At 38.3% G+C, this 23793-nt stretch overlaps 1 protein-coding gene across 7 annotated transcripts; it reads right to left on the minus strand.

Annotated features, from left to right (window-relative positions):
- Positions 1–4086: 4086 nt before the first annotated feature.
- Positions 4087–23062, minus strand: LOC128354560 (voltage-dependent L-type calcium channel subunit beta-4-like). 7 transcript variants are annotated; one of them, XM_053314777.1, is made up of 15 exons: positions 23000–23062; positions 21037–21120; positions 13111–13176; positions 13006–13056; positions 12681–12803; positions 12393–12520; positions 10570–10646; positions 10065–10084; positions 8411–8491; positions 7457–7515; positions 7141–7250; positions 6768–6919; positions 5259–5354; positions 4616–4801; positions 4087–4347 (listed from the first exon to the last, which is right to left on the minus strand). In XM_053314777.1, exons 1-15 carry the CDS (start codon positions 23060–23062, stop codon positions 4087–4089), a joined length of 1557 nt encoding a protein of 518 aa, XP_053170752.1. The 7 variants fall into 7 exon arrangements, with proteins under 7 accessions (XP_053170752.1, XP_053170750.1, XP_053170751.1 ...); XM_053314775.1 differs by having other exon boundaries at positions 10570–10652; positions 12396–12520; positions 13006–13047; positions 13099–13176; XM_053314776.1 differs by having other exon boundaries at positions 13006–13047; positions 13099–13176.
- Between the last annotated feature and the right edge of the window lie 731 nt (positions 23063–23793).

The following is a 23793-nucleotide window of genomic DNA, read 5'->3' on the forward strand; positions in this document are numbered from 1 at the left end:
ACTTTAACACTTTGTTCCATTTGCAGTCTTGGTGTTTCAGTCCATTAACAAACAAACAAACTGTGTACTCCAAAACAGATAAATGTGGGCAAAAAATTCTACTGATTCTTGAAATAATCTGTGCCCAGATTCACATAGTAGAAACTTTTTTTTTATTTTGCGTACTCCTTCAGCTTTTTATCCAGATCTATACAAAGTGATCTATCCAAAAAAAAGAGAATGGCACCTTATTTTGTATCTAAATCAATCAATCGAGAGCTGCTTTGCACCAAGGGAAAACATCTGCTCAGTGTTTTCATGTCAGGTCAACCTTTAGGTTGTTGTCAGGGAGGTGATGAGGAGGAGGAAGAGGAAGGTTCGGCAATGTTCTCTTTTGAAACTCATTCTAATTAGGCCTCGCAAATTAGGTCCCTTCAAGATGTCTCCAAACTGTGTCAGACTGTAAAATTCTTGAGCACAGTCACATATCTCTTATATAGGGCAGAGTCTATTTCTGCTTTGTGAAGGTTTAAGTAAATAATTTGCCACACAGCATTACAGTAACAGATGGTGCACTTTCACAAAGTTGCTTCTGCCTAGTTTTCTGAGTAATTAAAGTACGTATTATCAAGATTAGAAGTTTATAGCCCCGTCAGCAAACTCACTATTTACGTGTGATGACAGTGTTCAATACTCAATCAGGAAATAGTGTCCTCTATGTAGCGAGGTGGAGGTGTGGTGGATGGTCGACACAGGCTATAAAACCTCCAACTTTCTTCTGGGAGTTCTCATTCAGCCATACATCCAGAATGAACTATTTATAATAAGTGTTTAATTGCCTAACTGTAACCCACTCATCAAGAATAGTGACCCAGACTTAACCCACTGTGGTCAGTGTGGCAACTTCTTCCTCCATACAAGATATACTGTTGAACTGCTTTTTAACCAATTTTGAGCAGGTTTCTATCTATTTATGATAGCATATTAATCCAAAAATGGAAATTACCCTAGAAGTACTGTAGCAGTTTCTAGCTTATCTTTTTGCAAGTGTGATTCACAGTCTTGTCATTCAAAATCTTAACTTATTTAGATAGCACTCTGTATAGATCTTGGACCAAGACATAACAAATTATTTGTAAGGGACTTAATCCTCTTTTGAACCACTACATATTTGCAGAGCATTTTGCTAGAGGTTCATTCACGGTTCTTTACAGCACCTGCAGCGGTCTCTACTGTACATCATTTTTGTCAGAAGGGAAGAGGTCTAAATGTTAAGAGTAGCTTCAACATTTGTCTAAACATGCCACGGAAAACTGATTCGGCTTCATACAGTATATATCTGATATCAGTGAATTCATCAGGAAAACAATCCCACAGTTCACTGTGATTCATTTCTCATACATATTATGTTTCCCTGGTGCTGTGTCTCTGGTGTCTTTCTTGGATCAAACTTTATGTAATTAGAGATAAACTGATCGACTGAATGAAAAATGTTAAATTTTTCAATTGATCAGTTAATTTTAGTAATAATTTAAATGTCAGGTTTGGCCCTCAATCATTAGAATTTTTTGTTTGTTGTAGAATTGTGAAAGCAAGCTAACAAGCTACCTGAACTGAAGACCAGCCTGTTATCTGTCATTACACTTCTTCTCATCTCTTAGGTGCATTTGCTTCAAAGGTAACTCCGGACACACAGCCAGGGAGACACATGAATCAGATGACATACTCAGTTTTTACCCATAAAGAAGCTTATGTCAAGACATAGAAGCCAAGAGCAGCAAAAACTCAAAGACTCACCATTATGTTATCTTGAGATGACAAACTGCTGGAAAAACTGCATTTTTGAAGACTTAAATCCCCAGATAACAACTTAACCTCATTATTTCAAGATAACATTTAAAGATTCTTCTCTTTCATGTTTGCTTTGCTCTCCTCTTTCTCTCAGAGATGAGAAAAATGATTTCATGGTCAAATCCATTTATATTGACTATGGAGTACAGAAACGTATTATCCTGAGATAATAAGACATTTAAGTTGCAATCACAAGAAAACAGAGTCTTCTATTTGATTTTAATGTTCTACTTAGCCTAATTTATCATGAATTAAACATCTTTTTTAGGCTTAGCCTAAATTGGCTAGCTAGTTTGTGATCTGGAGATAATGTGATAATTAAGACATAGTCACAAGATAATGTGATATATCAAGAGAATAAGATATGTACAGTAAATTAAGATAAAGATAACAAGCCTCATAAACATTACTAGCAACCGCAGCAGCTCTGTTTCCACACATCATGTGGAAAGCACCATGTGGGTTCGGTAAACTCTTGCCCGTGTTGTCTTAACAGAACCTTTTTGTGAGTGAGAGACAGTTGTTTTAGTGCACTTTCTACCATATAACATAATTCTAATTTAATAGAAACTATTATCATTTTGATGGCTCCTCTTTTGAGTCATGCAACCACTCTTTATAACTTTAGTTTCAGAATGACATAAACCAAAACTTCTCTGTTAACCATATCTGTATATTGAGTTACAAACCTCAGGGTTCCAGAGATGTTGTTCATCATTAATTTGGACCATCTTCTTCTTTTCTTTTTAAATTCTTTGTTTGTTTGTTTTTTTATTTTTTTGGAGAAAGGTGCCTTATACTTCTACAAACATCAACTTGGTTACAGTAGGGTTCTATTTTACGCTTGGAGGAAACATGCTCTGCAGTCAGGACAACATGCCAGCTACACAGAGAATGAACTTGATGCAACCGATCCTGCCATGTCACATTTTTAATGTTTTAATCCCATAAAACCACAGGAAGGAACTTCAATGGCCATGAACCAATCACATGAGGCAGACCATTGAACTACTGTACTACTGTTGACTTGGCAACCAACATCTGTACTGTATGCTTGTTTTATTTTTATACTGCTTTGATTTCAATGCTAATAAAGCAGCAGATGCTCTTTTAGGTCTATGAAACACAAAAATAAAAACAGTTCCCGATCTTATTATTCAACTGGCAGGGGCGAAAACATCAAACTGAAGATCCCAAACTGCTTGATAGGTTCTCACAGAATTGGTTTTTATGCCAGTCCACATCTCAACAACATCAAATGGCATCTCAAGTAGTATTTTGCTATTGTATTTCTCTACACTATCTGACAGACTGTCACAGCTATTGCCTTCTCTAACTCTCTAAGTGCTAGCTGTTTAAAACAGAAGCAGTATTGCCTTCTCCTACAGTGTCACTGAGATCTGATCCCAGTACCATCAGAATCTGTTCTGCTTATGACGGTGAGGGTCTTCACCCAAATGAAAGCCTAAAGCTATGCTACAGAAAAGCTGGCCTTGCTCAAAGTGACTTTCAAATAGCAAAATAGTTTGGGAATGTGAAGCACCAGTTTTCAAAACTAGCAGCCAGATATCATCTGCACACCCACCCACCCCCTCCCTCAAACCCACTACCAACCGCCTGTCCACAATCAGGTGATTTAGAAAATTGGACCTCCATATCTACACCTCATCATAGGAGAATCCAGAATGCTAGGTACAAAATATCGATGTAGTGGATGCAGAGTTTGATCATCTATCAGCATGCAATAAGCTAAATGGTGAAAGGATTTATACATGGCCCAGGATAGGGGTCAGCAGCCTTCAGCAGTCTGTGTGCAGTGGACTTCCCTCCGACCTGGTGTGATGACCCAGGCACTTAGAAGCCCCTACACCATCACCATCTGACCACTATCCATAATTAGCTTGCTGACACAGGCAATGAGCACAATCTGCGCTGCATGTCTGCTGAGCATTGTGTTAGTACAATCCCAAAAAGGTCCCACAGAAATGTAAGGAATTAGTAAATACTGGCAACCTGAACCTCTTGACTACTCGTGCCGTTGATTGACGGGGTTGCCCTGGCAGCTTGACCAAAAACTTACACCTGAACGTGAATTCATTAGATCTTGAAAGAGAGAAAAATAGCCAGGTAGATAAAAACAAATTAACGCAAACCAAAAACAAAAAAGGTACAATTTGGGACCGTCTTGGCTCCGATGCAGCGTTTATTTCAGGTGGAATCTGGGGCATTTGGGCCCCAGACATGATAGAAGTGGGCTCAGAGCCGGTGCCGGGAGTCATGGCTGTAGCTGCCCGGTGAACTGCGATTGCGGTGTGGCTTGTATGCATCCTGATAGGGGTCCTGGTAGTCCTGGTAGGGGTCCTGCTGCTCCCGACTATGCTGTGACCCAGACGACATGCGGTTGCGTCCCTTGTGCGCCCGCTCATTGTGGTAGTTCTCGTCTGATGTCATCAGGTTGCGTCGTTCGTTTGGGGTAGAATGGTCTCCCGTGTGGTTGCTCTGTCGCATTCTTTGGCTCTGCTAATCACAGGAACATACGGCAGACACAAGTGAGGCTGGTGCAACACAATTCTGCTCAAAATTAGGTTGAGTTTAGGTCATTTTAGGTTAGGTCAGTTTAACCACAATTTTCCAATTATGACATTTCAGTTGGCTTGTGTTGTATTGCTTATACTGCCGAGGAGATGAGGAAGGATTACAATGCCTGAAAACCTTTTCTTTAAAAGGAAAAAACTTGATTAATTTGAACAGCTAATATTCCTAAAAGGGACTAGTGGGTGTTTACCTGCAGTCCAGAGATGCTGGTGGGGTAGGGGGTAAGAGTGGTGGGGCCCAGGTTGCGTCCCAACAGGGGGTTTAGGGGCGTTGCCATCGAGGTGTGGGTTGCTTTCCAGTAGGCCTCGAGGTATTCGGCGAGATGCTCGCAGGCGTCCTCCAGCTGGTTCTCGTCCAGGATGATGTCAAACATTTCCTGTGATCAGCAGATGGTGGGAGAGGGAGAGCAAGTTGAAACTAATGATGAGAATAAGATGAAATGATCTTCACACTGACATTCTGGGTCCCGTTGTGTTAGTAAGTACTGTGTAAAGAATGTAAATATATAATATAAAAATACAAGAAGCAAGAATAAAATACAAGATTTAGGATAAGGGTGTTGATTTTAACTGAATAAGCACATAGTTGGTTGAAATTATGTCAAATTATGTAAATTCTTCTAGCATCTGATTAAAACCTTGATTAAATGCAAGCAATTCCTTGGTGGAATGGTTATTTTGGTTTTATACAAAACATATGACTGAATCTCATATGAAATTGGGAGGCATTTGTGAACCAGTCACATCATTGTTCATCAATAAAAATCAAACAAACAAAGAAATGAGAGGCCAACAATCCATTAGCTGATACAGTAAATGAGGAGAGCCACTTACCGGTGGACACTGGGCCAGTTTGTCAGCTGCCACAAGCTGGACATTCAGGTGTTTGCTCTGGGACTTCCCTCTGGACTTGACTAGCCTTTGCAGAACCTGGATGATAAGGTAGGAAAAGTACATGATGCTCTAGTTACACTGAACTAAAAGCATCGCAGCTTTGGGTGCACTCGTTTCAGGTCACCCGGTATACCCTCCTCATCACATGATGAGTTCTAATTCATAACAAGCAATGGGAGAGGTTTTCCCTCAGTGATTTTGTTTTTGTCCGTGCACACTCTGGTGTCTATTTTTCAACTTTCAGATTGGTTAATTGATGATGATGATGATGATGTGAAATTAATATCTTTTAATCATTATATCACTTCTCTTTTATGAACTGTGGGATTGAGTGTTTTATTAATTGAATCTTTGCCTGCCTTAACTCATCCTCTTTAAATAGTCGCACTTAATCCACTGAATGTATACTTGTCCATGTTGCTGGTGAAAAAGCACCTTTCAGTTGCAGCATTTTTAGGTTTGCACTTTAAAGTTAATTTGGGATTTTTACCTTCCAAAAATAAAAAATGAAGATGGTGAGTATTAATTTGATTCCAGTATAGGCTCAATATATTTCAATTAAACAATTTTAAAGCCAAAAATATAAACAGCCTTCACAACAGTAAATATTATTTATAAAAATTATAACCGGTTGAGTTAACACAATATGAAAAATCCAAATAAAGTTTTTATATCTGCTCAGAATTTTCAAAAGGTGACAGAACTGGACTCATGAGGTTGCAGTCTGATTTTGCAGGTCTTATTGCTGCTTTCTGATTTGTTTGTATACCAGTCAGCCTTACCGGTCATCTGCATCAGAGCGTGCATTTTCCATGCTAGGAGGGTGTTTGTGTGTTGAAGTGTGCAACCCACCTGACCAGTGTGTCATTGCCTTTAAATGAGTACAACTTTTCAATCCAAATTTGAAGACATAACTTTACTGATCTCCGGTACTATTTGGGAGGTTCTCTTGTATCAATCAGACAATCAGTCTGAATGATCATTGCTGTAGTCCCAGTGTAAAGGGAAAGTGCAGCAGGCGTTCTCTTCCATGCAAAGGTGCCATGGTGCAGATAGCTTGGTGCAGAAGCCTCTACTGACTCCTACACACTAGTCAGAGGCTTTAAAGTATAGTACTTCATGCTTGTTTAGAGGGAACATTGTGCTGAGTTGCTACATCAGTGGAGGGAAAATATCAACCTATAGAGAGCATTACCTTAAATATGCTGGAATTCTTTCTTAACATGTCTAGTGGATCTTGTTGTTTGTCTCCACCAGCTGAGTGAGTCTGCTGTGGGACAGCAGCTGTGGAAATCATATGATATGCTCAATTTTCTTATGCTTCCTATTGTTTTGTCCAGGCTTGACATAATGTTGAGGCTGAATAATCCATGTAACCAACTAAATGAACTGGGTACTTTGTGTTTGAGTTCAATTAAACCTGCCCTCCCCTCCCCCAACAAACAGTACCTTTGGCGAGGATACTTTAACATGGACGATGATGGGGGCCAGGGAGGTCTTGAGGAGCTGAGCTGGATGGTTGATGGTGTCAGCGTCCAGCACCACCAGCTGCAGGGAGCGAGCCAACTCAAAGATCCTTTCAATCTCACTTTGCACTTCAGCTGAAGAGATAAGACACAATTAAAATATAACACCTCCGTTGAAGTTACTTACCCAATGATTTGATACTCATGATGGAAACTATAAAGTCTACAGTTCAGTTTATATGTAAGGATGGTTTTCATGTTTCTGCCTGTGTGCCTAAAATATAAAAGATGCAGCTTTGTTTTTACAGACTAAAGTGAAAATAAAGTGAGCCAAGTGGAACATCAGCATTTCTTACCTAGGCTGGACCGAGTGTTGGATCTTTCAATGATGGCCCTCTTACTGGGGTTGTTGAGAACAGACCTCTTGGCTAATGATATATCTGCAGTGACTCGTGTGATAGATATTCTGCAAAAAGAACATATTAAAACAGATTCACATGTATGTATCGGTTAGATTTGAAAAATGCATCTTGTCCACAGTAGCTGATAGTTTCCTATTGGCCTGTCGGGGCAGTACAGTGAAAAATTTTATATTTTTAACATTTCTAAAAAAATACTGGATCCAAAAAAATCTAAATTTAAATATGTTAAAATTCAGAGGTTTGCCTTTACCTGCCATCAAACCTGTGCTTGAGGAAGTCGAAGAGTGCTTTCTGCATCATATCCGTTACCTGCACAGAAGAGGAGAAGATGTCAGTAAGGCACAAGAGTACAGCAAACTTTGTTTCTACTGTGACATGAAATCCCAACCCTGGTCATTTCTTTAGTCCTCTGCCTTCCACTACCAGCTAAATCAAACTGCTGAAATGAAGACTCGTAATTGCAATACATGGGACTGTTCTTATAAGTCGGACCCCCCCACCCCCCACCCCTCTGCCTAATGCATGCTCAGATAGGCTCAAGCCCTCTATGATCCATTAGGTAAATCCCAAGAGAAAAACACAGATGGCATAACTGCTGTTAAAAACCAAAATAATGTATGATCTGATGTGAGAATGATTCACGGTGACTCTTCTTCAAGGAATTTATTCACAGCAGCATTTTCTTTATGTTAAGTTTTAAGTTATATCATATGAGTACTTCCTGTGAATTATAGTACTGGATAGAGTCCCTTATGTGCAGTGTGTGTGTGTGTGTGTGTGTGTGTGTGTGTGTGTGTGTGTGTGTGTGTGTGTGTGTGTGTGTACATGCATTTATAAAAAGTAATGGAAGCAATAAGACAGCTGAGGGAGGATATTCTCGGCAGAAAAGCCAAAATCTGCCAATTACACAACATATTTTCATCTGACCTCCCAGTCTCCTCGTTAGTCTGGCTGCAATCTGGATGTTACGTGGGCGATGACACACTCACAATTAACTGCGCCAACAGGGAGCTATTTTTGGGGGACTTGAGGAAAGACACGCAGGACTCATCTTTTTTTCTGTGATCTTGTCCTTTCTGCATGTTGCTCTGATTTTCAGTACTAATAAAGAATGCCAGTATGAATCATTGCTACGTGTGGCATTTGAGTAAATGCTCTTAATCACCAATGATAAATGTTCATTCTCTTTTCAACCGAAGCTCACCTCATAACCTTTCAGTGACGGTCCCACCAGCACCACTGGCCTCATGGAAGGAACCACGTCATATGGGGGGACGTGCTCCGTCTGTCAATGCAAAGATGTTGAGTCAGCGGCAGTTTTCTCATTAAGAGCAAGACAATGGACCCAAAATAACTCCACAGAAAACACTGTTAAACAAAATATTCAGAGCAGACAGCTGTAATGATGAACTTGAATTACAATCAGATGTGTTAAATGGGAGGCTGGTATATTGCCATGTTGGGCATGTAGCAAATGATAATGGACTTAAGATCAAAATGTAATAAAAAGTAAATGTTTCTTGACTAAGACTGCAAAAAATTCTGATACTGTACATTATCATACTATTTATTTTAGTTTTTCATATTAGTTTTAAGCAATCACTCTTCTGTTAAGTGACTTCATTAACAGATTTAGTTATCATTTCAACACATTTAGAGGAACATGTTATTACATTTTGACCTAATAATAAATGTTTTATCATTTGCTACATAGATGGATGGATATGACTACTGTACACTGATGTTGTGAGAAACAAAACTACGGTCTAACTCATTAACACTACACCAGACCAAATACTACAATAAGAAGTAGAAAAACGACACCACGCCATGCCAAAGAGATAATACGAGATATTACTAGATATTATGTACATTTATTTAGAAGACACAACCTAAATCAATAGAAAATACAAATCAAATTCCTATAGCGTTTCTAAAATTTGTATTAGTTCAAATATTCTACCTTCAACACCATGCTTCTGATTTCATGTGGCTTAAATGTATTCTTTGAAATATACAAAAGTGGTGCAATTAAAAAACTTTGTTGTTGTTGTTGTTTTATTTTGTTCTTAACAGTTAATAAATTCAGACTGGAGACCTCAATTAAACCAAGACCTAAAATATACCCTTTGAAATTTATGAAAAAAAACTACTTTAAATGATGTATGAAAAATTTAAACCACATAAATGTTAAATATTATGTAAAATATAAATAACATAAATGAATTGAAAGTAAAATAAATAAAGATAACATTTGGGGTGCAGCCAATCATGTTATGTAATAAAGCTGTAGCATTGGTGATATTTGAATTTCAACAAACACCAGAAACAGAAAGAAACACCTGACTGGATACTAGATGACTATTGAAACTGGTTAGTACAAGAAACTCTTACTACATAATGTTTCATGATGTTTCTTTATGATTGTGGTGACCTCCTGACCTTTACTTCTTTGCATAAAGTAATAGTCTAATACTTGAAATCATGTAAGAACATTCAGTCTTCCAGAGGGATAGTTTTTTAATAAGTATCTTATGAGGTGCTGGTTGAGGTTTTTAAACTTTGGACAGAGCCATCTTATCTAATATTCAGCAAGACTTCAAATAATTCCTCCCGCTTTCCCCAAAAACTTCATCAAAACTATAAGTGTAAAGGAAGTCTTCAGTACTTTGGCATCACAGTAATGTGATCATTTGGCACTGTATACTTCAGTAGTGCTGAAGTATTGTGCTCTCTATGATGTGACATGAGGCTGTAACTTCCTGCTTCAGTGCTATTAGTTCTTGTCATTTTAATGATGGCAGCAACACGAGTCGAGTGGATGGTTAATGAGTGGGTTTTTACCGTCACCAACTTACCACTTTCTGTTTCTGCTTTCCTGTAGGAGGGGAGAGAAGACAGTGACAGTGTCGTCAGTGGCTGCTGCTGGGGGAGGTGTCACCAGAATATCTCAGAAAAACATGCTTCACATAAGCAACTTTGCATCTTTTTTTTTTCTTAAGCAAATGAAACCTATCAAGGATAACCGGCATGATGCAGATAAATATAAAACATGTAAAAAGTATTTCTATTGTCCTATGGTTATATTCACAAAGTCACATGAGTGCAGTTCAGGGGGGGTTCATAGTCTTGTCGTTGGGTTCACACTGTGGTAAGCCCCAGTCTCAGAGCGCCTGCAGTCCTCAACTGGAGGAAGAGGAGGATCATGGGAACAACAACTCTACGCAGTGAACTTATGCTCTATGCAGAGACATGGGAAGGCTTTAGAGTCTTATTTTCTCTATGTTGTTGTGGTTCTGGAAAGTTGGCTCTAAGCTGGCAGCTGGCTACTAACAGCCCTCTCCCCCTGACCAATGCTCTCACCTGCTGAGGATATGAGGGGTCTGATAGAGGCAGATACCTCATCCTCTACACTGGAAGAAGAGTTGCCTCCAGACTTACTGGAAAAGACAAGAGGGGATAAAGAAAGACAGAAACACACCATGGTATTAATGTGGAAAATTACAGGAAAAGTAAAAAAGTAATAAAATTGCCAAGGCTGAAATGACCAAATTGGGAAAAAAAACAACAACTAACAATTCAGGGTTGAATAGGTAAAGGTAAAAGGTGAGTTCAAGTTTTGCCAGACGACAAAATAAATATGAGATGAAAAATGTCTCATTTAGTCAAATGATTATTTCTGGGATGATTTTATGCACACAAAGCATTCATTTCCCTATATCAGATCTCCATCTAAATCACAATTGGAACATTGGCCAACAAAATCAAAACTATTCGTGACAAAGGCTGGCTTGAGTAGCATGTAGTGTAAAGGCCAAATGTTATGCTGTGTTCCATATGGACGTTGGAAATGTGAAATTTACAGCTGATCAGTTACAATACATAAGACCATAATCCAATAATAAACAGAAAAAAAGAGAGAAGATACAAAAAAGGAAATCTCATATCAAAAAACACTGACTATTTTCTATTCCAACATCCAACATTCCAACACCCCTGAAAGGCAGCATATCTCACACGGGGCCACTGTTTTTTAGCTACAATGTAAATGTACATGTGATGAATGGGATTTGAATGTCTTTCCTTGTCTGAGAGGCTCCAGTGACAAAAAGCCACTGAGGCCAAACTAGTAAATGAAACACTGAAGCACTTCAGTCTAGTAAGATTAGTATTAAAAACTCAACAGTAAGGCTTGAGGAAGTGCATGTGAGTTACTGTACAAACTCTGGATGACAGAACCTTCAAGACACATTACGCACTCAAAGAAACTAGAAGGCTGATCGGACCGCTAATTGCAGCTATTGAAAGTGTTTCACTGTCTGTATGAGTAGAAGAGATGGAGTAAATAGACATGAGCAGACCTGTGTCAAAGTACAACTTTAAATAAATCATAGAAAGATTTACAGAGTGAGAGATTAATAAGCTTTTACCAAAGCGTCTGTATGGACAGACACTGACTGTACCTTTGACAACATAATATATTTATTATATATATAAGTACTCTCAATAATATTTCTGTTTCTGTACAAGTCAAAAACTGGCAACTGGCAATGATGATGATTTTTCATTAGTAATTAATCTGCAGATTATTTTCTCAATTATTAAAGCAATCATTTTGTCCCTTAAATGTCAGATGACAGTGACCATTATAATTTAGTTCAAGGTGATTTTTAATGTCAACAATTCAAAACTCAAAAATATAATCAGTTTACAGTCATATATGACAAGAAAAACAGTAAATCCTCACATGACAGAAGCCAGAGACTGCAAATATTTGGCATTTCTGCTGGAAAAATGACTAAAACAAACTTCCTGTTGATCAATCAGTGAATCAGTTGTATCAGCTCTAGTTCAATTTATTATTTGTTATTTTTGAGTAAATTCTATCTCCCTTTCATACCTGACCTGATAAGCAAAGTAAAAATGTGTCTCTTTTACACAAAAAAGCAACTTTAATTTTGTCAGATGAATCTATTTCCTTCCGTTGATTTAGTCATTATAAAACTCTTCAAGTAGCTTTTCATGATTTGTTGCATAGTTTTCAGTACACCAAATAATTTCCAATAATTTCAAAGAATGATATGCCAATAGTTACCTCTATTGTTAATTCATAGACTCATGTGTGACCATAAAATGCAGAATTTATGAGGAATACAGTGAGACAGGTGTGTCTTTCTGTTACTTACCCTTGGACTCGTCCTCTCTTTTGCTCCTGCTGGAGCCGGATGTTCTCGAGCTTCAGAGGGCTGGGGATGAAGCCGATCTCGCAGCCCTCTTTCACTAACCGTCCAATCCACCAGTCGTTGTTGAACTTCTGAGGACGACAACCAAAAAAAAAAAAAAAATCAACAGAACAAAACAACGAAGAAAATGAAAAAAATGTTTATCAGTACTGGAGCAGATTGAGCTGTACATAGCAGTAGGAATGCTAGGTGTCATGTTTGATAAAAAAAAAAAAAAAAGTACACACGCACTTCTTTTATGTGGAGGAAATCCTTGGCGTCAAAGGAGATGGCTGTGGCTGGTACTGGAACATCCTCATCCAGAGCGCCACAATAGCTGACGTTGGTCCTTACAGCAAATGCCACAGGCTTGGTCTGGAGGTCGGAAACACAGTTACACTCAGCAGGTAACAGAAATTAAACATATTGGAGGATTTTAGTGCCCTGCTTTAACATGTGAAACCAAGTTTACCCACACAGTAGCAGTCTATCTGCTGAAGACCATTGATTACCAAAACTTGGAGACTCCAATATATCTAATGCTGAGACTTGCTTAACAGTGTTGCAGGATAGCTACCTTGGCTCTCTCCAGTTGAATGGTGGCCTGTTGCTCCCTTTCCTGACGGCTCTGTCCCGGTCCTTGGCTCTGGCTTGGGCTCTGGCTCTGGACCTGGGCCGGCACCTCCCGCTCCTCCTCGAGAGAGACATCTGAGTCTGATGGTCTGCTAGTGTACGAATCAGCTGAGCCCTGCAAACAGAAATCAACCGTTGTGTTACTGAAGCTGTACAGCTGGGATACAAACTCAATTTTTTTTTAGGCTTGTAGTCTAATTCTACACATTTGTTCTGCCATCAGCTTCATCTTTTTCTATTGGCAATGTAGACTTGATTACTTGGAGATCTTTGACAGATATTAAAAGTATTTGAGGTTTGAGACAATGAGAAAACACTGCAAGATTAGTATCGAGACAGATACCAGACTACAACCCTTCTACCAGCAGTTAAAAATAGTCTAGACCTTCCTGTCAGTAAGAGTTGCTGTAAAACTTTACCCTGCTGAGCCAGTAGAGTGCAGTGGGCAAAGCTCCATTAAGAGCAACAGGAAATCGTCACAGCACTATAAATGCATGATCAAGGTATGGCTAATGCAGATTAACAATAGCAATCTGCTCCCCTAATACGGTCAATTCATTGTTAAAAAAATCAAACCCATTTACTGTAAGAAAGAAATCAGGTATCATGAGAAAAACTACACTCAGAACCTCTTCACAGTGGTAAGACAGTGGGCGAGAGTTTAACCTGCCAATAAAAGGGACTTAAAGTCAGAAAAAGCATTTGCAAGACCTAAATTGTCTCATTGAAAAGACAAGAAAGAGCGCACAGGTTCATACAGACACATGATGACATTAACCATATTGTAAACAAAGGTGGCACTCAAGCTTCATCCCAGTAGCAGCTAAAGAAAGGATTACAACTGCCAAGCACAATGAGGTCAACTTAAAAAAAAAAAAAAGTGGAAAAAAAATTGACACAGGTTTTTGGGGTTCACATCAATTTGTAATCACAGTGCCAAGTCCAGAGTGGTGACTTGGCACCGTGAATGCAGAACAGGTGAAATGGATGATGCAGAAAAGAACAGACTGCCAGGAGCAAAGTGGAGTTTTCATTCCCGTGCCGTCAGCAGTTTGTATGACCACACACGGTAACCTCATGCTACCAGACTGTTCTGACTGGTGATGAGTTTCTTTCTTTGGCTTGTTTTATGCCTTGTTTGATGCCATGAGTTCATGAAATGTGACACTGACACACACTGAGTGCAGTCTATCCAAATTTAAATTTCCCGATAATTTAACAATTTCCTGATTGGTAACCAATATGGAAGCTCATTTCTGTCAGCCAGCTCATGTGGATTAGATTATTATGTTAATGTAGAGAATGTATAGCATTAGTGTTTGCTTTGATCTAGGCTCTGCCCTCCACTCAGAGGGTGGAGGTGGGACTTTTGAAACACTGTATGAACAACAGCCACAGCAGCAGCAGCAAGAACCCATGTGATGAGTGAGCACTGACGGCTTCAATGTGTGATTATAATGCTGTGTTGGCTATACTGTATGTTACAGTGAGCAGAATATGGCATGTGAGTTGTATTAGGTTGCCTGACCTAGCTTGCAGGCATCGCTCATCCATGCCGTCATTTCATTTATGCAAGAAAATCAAATAAAAAAAAATGAAAAGTGGTGAAAAGTGTTGATAAAAAATAAAAACATAGGAAGCAAATTATAAGATTAAATTATGGGACAATAAATCAAAATAACTGAGGATACTAAGTCAAAATTATTAAATGGTAAATCATTAGTATAACTTTGACTTGTTTTTAATTTTCCTCTTTTCTTGGCGTTAATTGGCTTCCATAAACAATACATTTAATTGGGAATACACCAGACATAAGAATTGTTGACAAAACCCACAACAATTGTGAAATCTCTTCTAATGTGACAAATATGGCCAACTTCTCCACTTATTTTTACTTCAGCCAATCATAATTAATAAACACTGACAAATTATTTACACGGTTACTATTTTATTCTCATCTGAGATAAGTGAGATATAATATATAGATATATTATATACATATGTAATGATAACTAAACCACATCTTTATTAGAAACTCAAATTTTCATTAATTTGATCATATTTCCAATTGTCTGATCTGTGCACTTTTAGTGGTTGAATCGGCATTAACGTTTCACTTTCCTAGAAAACTTTTATCATCAAACATGACATTTGGGGTTTTCCAATTTTTTCCCAAGCTCTTTATTTATTCATACAGACTGACTTTTATGTGAGGTCTGTCCACTATTTGGCTTTTACAAGAGAATTTGCAGTATGTCATAATACACAAGTATTGCATGATCTGCATCACTGACATACAAAGCCACAGATCACAGAAAATAGAAAGTTGTATTCTCATCATTGCTGCTACAAAGAAGAAGTCAATCACGTCTTTGAAAACTGACATTTTTTCAGCTTTTTCAAAAAGCTCAATTCTCTATAGACCAGCATTTTCAAATGTTTCCACTGGCATTTAAACATAGTGACACCAAATAACAACACATATTTTAACATTTCAAGAGCAGTATAAATCATTGAAAGTAATATTCAACAACAAAAAGGAAGACATCAAAGTGACAGAGACAAGAATTCCCGTGATTTTAAAACTATGGCAAAAGTAAATGAAGTAATGGCAAACTGCCCTCTACACAGATGTCATTTCTACTAAATTAGATATTAGTAAAAAACTGAGTCCAAATAAGTCCAGAATGTTTAGTATAAGTAACATAACAGCAGCAGGAAAAACAGAATCTCTTTTAAAATTAGACAAATATCATAAAATAACTAATATTACATAATTATTCCTGATTTCTGCATGTGACACATGATAGTTTGTAGTGACATTAATCTCCTCAAACCTTTTTTTAACCACAACTAATTATGAGAGTTATACAGCAACATCTGCTGTCAACTCATTCAAATGAAAATGTATAATCACATCGAGATTCACAAGCAAAAGTCTAGAGGGTTATTGTGTTATTTGTGTTCTCTGATTTCTGAACTTTTGTCGTTCAATAACACATCTCTATCATTTTGCTAAACATAGGTACCCACAATGAATATCAGAAATGGTACTTTGTGATTTTTTCCCTTTTAGTCCATTTTCTTGTGCACAGTCAGGGCTTTTAAGCCTCAGTTTAGTGCCTCGAGACGTGCTGGAATTCATCCTGCTGCACAGTCAGAAATTCTTGTACTGTAAGGTTGTGTTTTTGTTTTTTTTGCTGGGACACAACTGGACCAAGCACTTCCTTCTGCTGTGTTAATCTAAACAATCAGCTGCTAATGATGATTCAATTAAGGAAGACCATTAGCCTCAAGAAGATCAATCAAGCTAGTCATCACAGCTAAGCACTTTTTTTTTTTTTTTTTTTTTTACAAGCTAACAGCGGCGAGGCCTGACTTCAGCACACTCCTCATCTGGAATGTGTGCAGTGGGGAACTAAAATACTTTCTTCATTAAAGGAAATATAAAGCTTGTGTCTGTTTACTCGTATAAATCAAACAGATAAATCACTAACAGGAAAAAATGTATTAATATTTATGCTGGACTGGTCATGATTTCTTCCCTTTTTTAAATTAAAGGGGCAATCCACCTATTTTATACATCAGTTTACTAAGCCTCTGACAAACAAACACTGATGATGTCACAGTGATGTCATCAGCACGATTTCAATTTTATAAGAGAAAGCCTGCAGTATAAACTGAGGATGTGGAGTGAAGATATGAGCATATACCAGGCAGGGAGGGTCTAATTGAGTTGCATTATGGGAAATGTAGGATCCAGTGTTTTTGAAGGCTTAACCCATACTAGAGACTAAAATTCAAGATATCGCCACATCTGCTGCTTTGATTTGAACAGTTCTTATAATCTGTCTCTCACAAATCCACTGAATATGTGAAATAGCCCTTTAACAGCAAGTCTACACTATTTATAGAATAATACATTGTGTGGACTCTATCAACACCATTTTACATCTTTTATAAAAATCTTTCAATCCAATACTAACAAATCATTATGAACAATATTTCCTGAATATGTTGAAGCTTTGAGGGTGCACTGTAGCATCCGAGCCATTATCCAATGGAGTAGCTTCAGCATGTGACTCATCAACATCAGAATCCACTTAATGACATCACGATGCATGTTTCTCCGAGCCTCGGCAGAGCCTTATAACATGTAGTCGCAGGTTCGGATGAGAAAAGCTCGGCTGCATATTTTTTTGTGTGATAGTGATAAATTCAAAAATGTGACACACGAGAATTTATCGTTTGAGTGGAGCCGTGAAATGGGCCTCAGGGGAGAAATGGGTAATTAACATCTTTCCATGTTTCTCTTTGAATCAGGGCTCGGTCCATCTCTGAGAGGCACAGAGTGTGATGAACACTAAATGGCTCCTCCTGGCTCTGGTTGTTTCCTGACGTTGGTCCTTACAGGTTTATAGCCAGATTGCATCTTCATATAGAGCACATACAGAACTGTACATCACACATACATACATACATATATGTATATATAACAAGGAATATACACAGAATTGTGTGAATGTCACACATCAGAAGCCATCTGCCTAATGTGCCCCCCCCCACCCCCCTCCTTCACACATACACCAACACCCACCCACCCAACCCCCTTCCAGCCAAGCATAGCCCACGATCACGCTACGCTGTACCGTTGGCTAACCCATCAAAGGCCTCTTATGTGTATGTGTGTGCACACTCAGCTACCTCCATCAATAAACACACAGCAGGAGAGCACAAAGGAAGATTCTCTCTCACACACACTCACACACACACACACACACACACACACACACACACACACACACACACACACACACACACACACACACACACACACACAAACACACACACACACAAACACACACACACACACATACACTCACATATCTCCAAACACTCACCGCCTCCGAGTCTTCAAATCCATGCAGGTACAAATTGTCATACATGGAGGTTTGATATTCCAACGAGCGCCTCTAGAAGAATGAGGGGGAAAAAATGAGAGTGGAGGCGGAGGAGAAAGGAGGGGGCACCACAGAGAAAAAAAGGATGGATGGGGGGGGATGACGACAATCCCTTCTCTCCACAGCAGAGAAGAATAATTTAAAAAAATATCTCCCCTCCCGTTGGATCACGCCTGGTCCTCCGGAGGCCCGTCGCTTGATGGATGCAGCTTCTCCCTGATCCCACAGTGCTGCTGGCTGGCTCACATTATAGGATGGAGAGGCTCTCCCTGGAGGTAGCCCAATCCTGGCATTTCATTTCATCAGGCTTCCACGCACACACACACACACAAACACCCACACAGACACACACATATACATATACACAGCGAGCAGCAGAGGCAGCGGCGGCAGCAGCAGAGCAGTGGATCCTTCCTCAATATCCAAGCCTGATGACAGAGCCAATGTGCAAGGAGCTGATTGGCTGGCTGGCTGTCCACTCAGCTTGGATGAGCGCTCTCCTTGATTTTTTTTTTTTTTTTTTTTTTTTTAGTGCGGGGAGGTAGCGGGGAACGGGGGAGGGGGATGGAGGCGTAAAAGAGGGGAGCAGCATCCTCCATTTCCCTGTTACCTCTCATCCTCACTCTGCTTATTTAATCTCAAGAGAGAACAGAAAATACATTGAATCTGATTTTGATTATATAATTACATCTAATGAATCTATATTTATATGTATGTTGATCTGTGTGTTTAAAGGAATGGTGTTTTATTTCCTTTTGACAAACAAATCATGAGTGACATATTTATGCTGCTAAAATAAAACTTGAGAAAACATGCTGCGGTCTCACCGATAAGTGTTTACAGGTTCAGACTTAAAATAATTATAAGCAGATATATTTAGATTTTCAGGGGGGTATTTAATTAAATGGGACACTTTAGTCTCGGACTGTAGCCAAGATTTTAGAAATACTGAGATCATCAGACCAAGTTCCCCCCAAAGCTCTCCACTTTGTATTATTATTTAATTTTTTTTATACTTTATTTTTTCCAGTAAAGTCTTAATGGAAGGCGAGGCCAAAATACACTAAGTGAGCATTTCATTAGGAATACATGTGCACCTGCTTTAGATTAAACTTTCACTTTATATATTTTCATTTTGTTGACATGGTCAGAAAGGTGATAAAAAATGTTGATTATTGTTTCCCAAAGTCCATGATCACATCCTCAAAATTCTTCTATTGTCCCAACCAAGAGTGTACAACCCAAAAATCATCAAAGACTAAAGAAACCACAGAATGTTTATATTTCAGAGACTGGAATCAGAGAATTAGGATTTTTTTTCTGGAAAAATGACTCAAAACCACTGATCAGTTATGAAATTGCAGGTGTTTTTTTTGTTGATATACTACTTAACCAATCCATGCAACTGTTGAAAAGTGTTCCTAATATTTTGCTTTGCTCATGTTTGTTAATGTGGTGATAAGACAGGTTCCTAATAAAGTGTTCAGTGAGTGTTTGTGAGTGAAGGGTTTCTTCGTCAGCATTACTTATAACAGAATGTCATCATTTGAATCAATAAAATAAAAAATAATTAAATCTTTTCTCATGATTTTGAAAACTACACACAGAAGAGACACGGTGAGTACCTGTACATTTTCATGACCTCTGTGGTAAAAGGCATATGTCTCATTATTGCTCATTTAATCCACAGTGAACTCTCATATAGGCTTGATTTACTGTCAACTAACCCTGTCAAATGTATCAATAAGCCACACTGCAATTGAATCATGATGAATACCTCAGTGAATGTTTGAAATGTCCATTAAATCCAGTACAAATATCTGCATTAAAACTATATTCAAATCTGCACTTATACAATTGGCAGGTAATACAGTTCAGGGTAAGAGAATATGTTCAGGTCTTCGGGGTTAGTCCCCTCTATGCCAATCTTAACTGACCCTTTACTACACTGGTACCACCTCCACATACTGTATATATTCACAAAGTCTGTCTGCTGTGTTAAGTTAGGTATACAGCTACACACTATCTGCAGCCTACGCTTTGCTGAAGAAGAGAGCAAACACCTCCGTCATTTCCCTACAGCACAGCGTACTACATAGCTCTGTACATCACTCCAGTGGCCACTTAGAAAGTGAGGAGGAAGCAGAGGATTTAAAACAACACACACTAAAACTACTCCAAGAAGTTAGAAATAAAATATTGCAGATAGGTAACATATACAGTAGGTATCTGTGTTTCTACTGAGGCAATATTATATGAATATTAAAATACAACATGTTTGTAAGCATGTGGTATTTAACATATTATAAAAGTCTGCCCCATGTTTTTTCTCATGTGTTGTAGAGACTCACTTTTCAAATAATGCTCAGTACAAAACACATTTTAAAAACCTTCATCATTTACAATTGTCTTTTGTTTCCTCCTTTATAGGTGCATTACAACCTTCTAGTGACAGCAAATTACCGCCCTCTGCAGTCAACAGTGATGTGAATTGCCCCCCCCCCCCCCCCCCCCCCCCCCCCCCCCAGTCGTGTCATTCTCACGCATGTGCTTGTACAGGAACATGCTTGCCAAAAGACTGCAGGACAGCACCACTAGTGGGCAAAAACTCCACAGGGGGCCACCTTTAACCACCAACTGTGCACAGATGATTAACTATAAATAAATGAGTCTATCAACCTCCCATTTTAATCTGCCTTGTCCATTATACTAATTTCATAATAATCTTCTATTTATTTGTTCTCAAAGACATTTAACTGACTTTTCTCTGCCCTTATTTGAGTTATTCTAGATGATATAACATTTTTTGCTTGTCTTTAATTGAAATATTTATTCAGATGCTTCTTATGGTATTTTTTGTGACTTTGAAGAATTTTGAAATCCCGGTTTTTAAAGTTGCAATGTGAAAAAGGTTGTCTTGATTTTACTAAGTCCGAAAGTGAAGTCATTATTAGAAATCCTTTCATTAAGAACATGATGTGCATGTTTACATTAGCTTTCAGGTCTTTCTGTACCTGTCTGAGGATGAAGCTGGTGGAGGTGGTGCTGCCATCAGACCTCTTGAGGCGGCTCCTCCTGGAATAAGTCCCTCGGTTCACCTGTGTGAAAAAACACAAGATCTCAACCAGGTGAAAAACTTTTCATACTGATAAACTACACTAAGCTCATACACCATGCAAAGTGATTTACAGGGAATTTAACTACAAGGTTGCATAAAAATACAGTTGTTGTTGTTTTTGTTTTCATGCAGTTTAAATTCAATTTAAATACATCAACATGCACTTTAGATATCTAATGTCCCATCATGGTTTAAGTGTTTTCATGTCATCAGTACAAAAAGGTCAAAGAATTAATGCCACAGCACCCAAATAACACCAAGTAATATGACCAAATGTGCCTTATACTGTATGTTTTTTGCCTTTTGTCTTGCATCCTTGTCTCCGTGTCTCCTGACTCTCTCCTCCTTTCTGTTTCTCTTCAAAAAGTCCAAATATACCAGCAAGGTTCATCTCCAGGGAGCTAAATTAATTATCTGCCAGTGATTTGCCCCATTTCTGTTTAAATCTCCAGAGTCAATGACAATGTCACCGGTAAGAAGTCAGAGCCTACTTTCCTGAATTTATGAAACAGGGCCATTAATCTGGGTTGCCATCTCTCCTTCTCTTTCGCTCTCTCTCTCTCTCTCTCAATTCAAGCCAACAGCAAAAAGCCGAAAAAAGAGATGAAGGGTAAAGTTAGCCAAGTCTATGAATACCCTTAATATCAGCAAGTAGCCTCCATGATCAATTAAACTGAGGTGAAATAAGTTATTAACCCAAGTGAAGCAACCTACAGTATGACCTAACACATCTGCCAAAATAATCCTAATTTTATACAGTCAACATATAGTACACCTAGCAGAACATTTAAAACAACAGTTATAAATATATGGTATATAAACTTGCATTTCATTTCTATATAATGTTCATTTTAAGATGAGAGAGAGAGAGACTGTTGGAACAGTTTACCAACTCTAACATTTAATAGCCAATTAAAACAAATGCTGCAGGCTGAGACAAGGGACAACATGGTCACTGTATGACTTTTAAAACACTAAGTGAAGCCATCTGTTATATTTGATGAAATCAGGGCAGAAGTGCAATTTGCAAATAATATGGAAACATTTAAGTCATCAAGAGCACGACTGGCTCTTTTCTGAGGCATTTATACATGCAATAGCATACCATTTTGAATAACAACTAGTATAACCTCTATTATAATGCTCATTTTTGTCTCTAATTAATTAAACACCTTCAAAAGAAAAATGAGTAAAAATAAAGATAAAAAAATATAATATAATAATATCTAAAAGCCTCATTTTCATTTTATAACTACTCTAAACTTTGCAAAAGACAATAAAACAGTTCAGAAAGGGTTTAAATGACTATCTCTGCCATATATAGAACTGTAATATAGATTTGTAACAACTGTAAATAAAAAACTTGGTATAAATTAAAATATCAAACTATGAGACAAATAAACTTAATAAACAGATCACAGGAGGTCAGTCATAAAACTTAAATAGTTTCACATTGTGTTTTTATAAACATGGATATTTTACTATTTAATAGTAAAACTGTAAACTGTAAAAAAAAAAAAAAAAAAAAAAAAAAAGTTTTATAACACAAATGACACACAAGATAAAAAAAGTGTCAACTTACAATATCATGATTTCATTATGTTGCATAGATAGATTTTATTGTTTTTTCTTTAATTATATGATTAAACTAACTACACCCAATATATTCCACTTGTGTGAAGCTCAAAGTATTTCATGGTCCCTTCTAATAGTATCCTTTAAGTAAATGATAAAGAATATTAATCTGTACTAGAAAGTCAACAGCTCAGGGTTTTAGAGTATTTTCTATGCTGCCAATAAGCTATGAAAGTGACACACTTTATCATAGGAGCTCAGCTTCAGGTCACCTGAAAGCTTACCTGAAAGATGGGCGCCTGGATGCCCTCTCCAATCTTGTTCCGTATGTAGATGTGTCGGGACATTTCTGCCAGGACATCGGTCCAGAGGGCTGGCTGCTCCGGTCCAGCCCAGCGGAGGGCTGGCGGGTTCCGGGCTGCGTGCTCCAGTTTCACACCACAAAGGAGAACATGAGCGCCCGCGAGCCACTGCTTCCCGAGCTCCCCACCACGAGACAGGTGCTCCGCTGTGCTCCTGCTGCGCACGATGGGAGGTACTGCTGCTGCCGCTCGCGCTACTCAAAACCAGATGCACCTGAATGAATGATGGACGGAACTATTTCAGAGACCAGAGAGGGGGGAGGAAGCTTAATTTAGCCTGAAGAGTAGGATGACTATTTTAGACATAACAAGGAGTTGCTATTTCAGGCTCAAACATGCAACTGGGTGAAATGAATTGTGCAATTTTACAATTAGCCTAATTATTTTAAAAGTGGTACAATACATAGTAGCCTACAGATATGACACAGACTTGTTCGTTTCACCAACTTCTTAAAGCCTAAAATTGTCATCTCATCAGGGGCCAAACAGGAATATGCCTTTTGTATGCATTTCCAGACATCATAAGTAATCCTCAGTGGTAAAAGAAGTATTCAGATCTTTTAGAAGTACCAATACCAAAAATACTCCATTACAGTAAAAGTAGTGGTTTGGTCCCTCTGACTGATGTATTATTATATATAACATAATTATTAATAGTGAAGCATCAGTGTTAGAGCAGCATGTTACTGTTGTAGCTGCTGGAGGTGGAGCTAGTT

The sequence above is a fragment of the Scomber japonicus genome, chromosome 24, assembly GCF_027409825.1.
Source record: "Scomber japonicus isolate fScoJap1 chromosome 24, fScoJap1.pri, whole genome shotgun sequence".
Classification (NCBI taxonomy): Eukaryota; Metazoa; Chordata; class Actinopteri; order Scombriformes; family Scombridae; genus Scomber; species Scomber japonicus.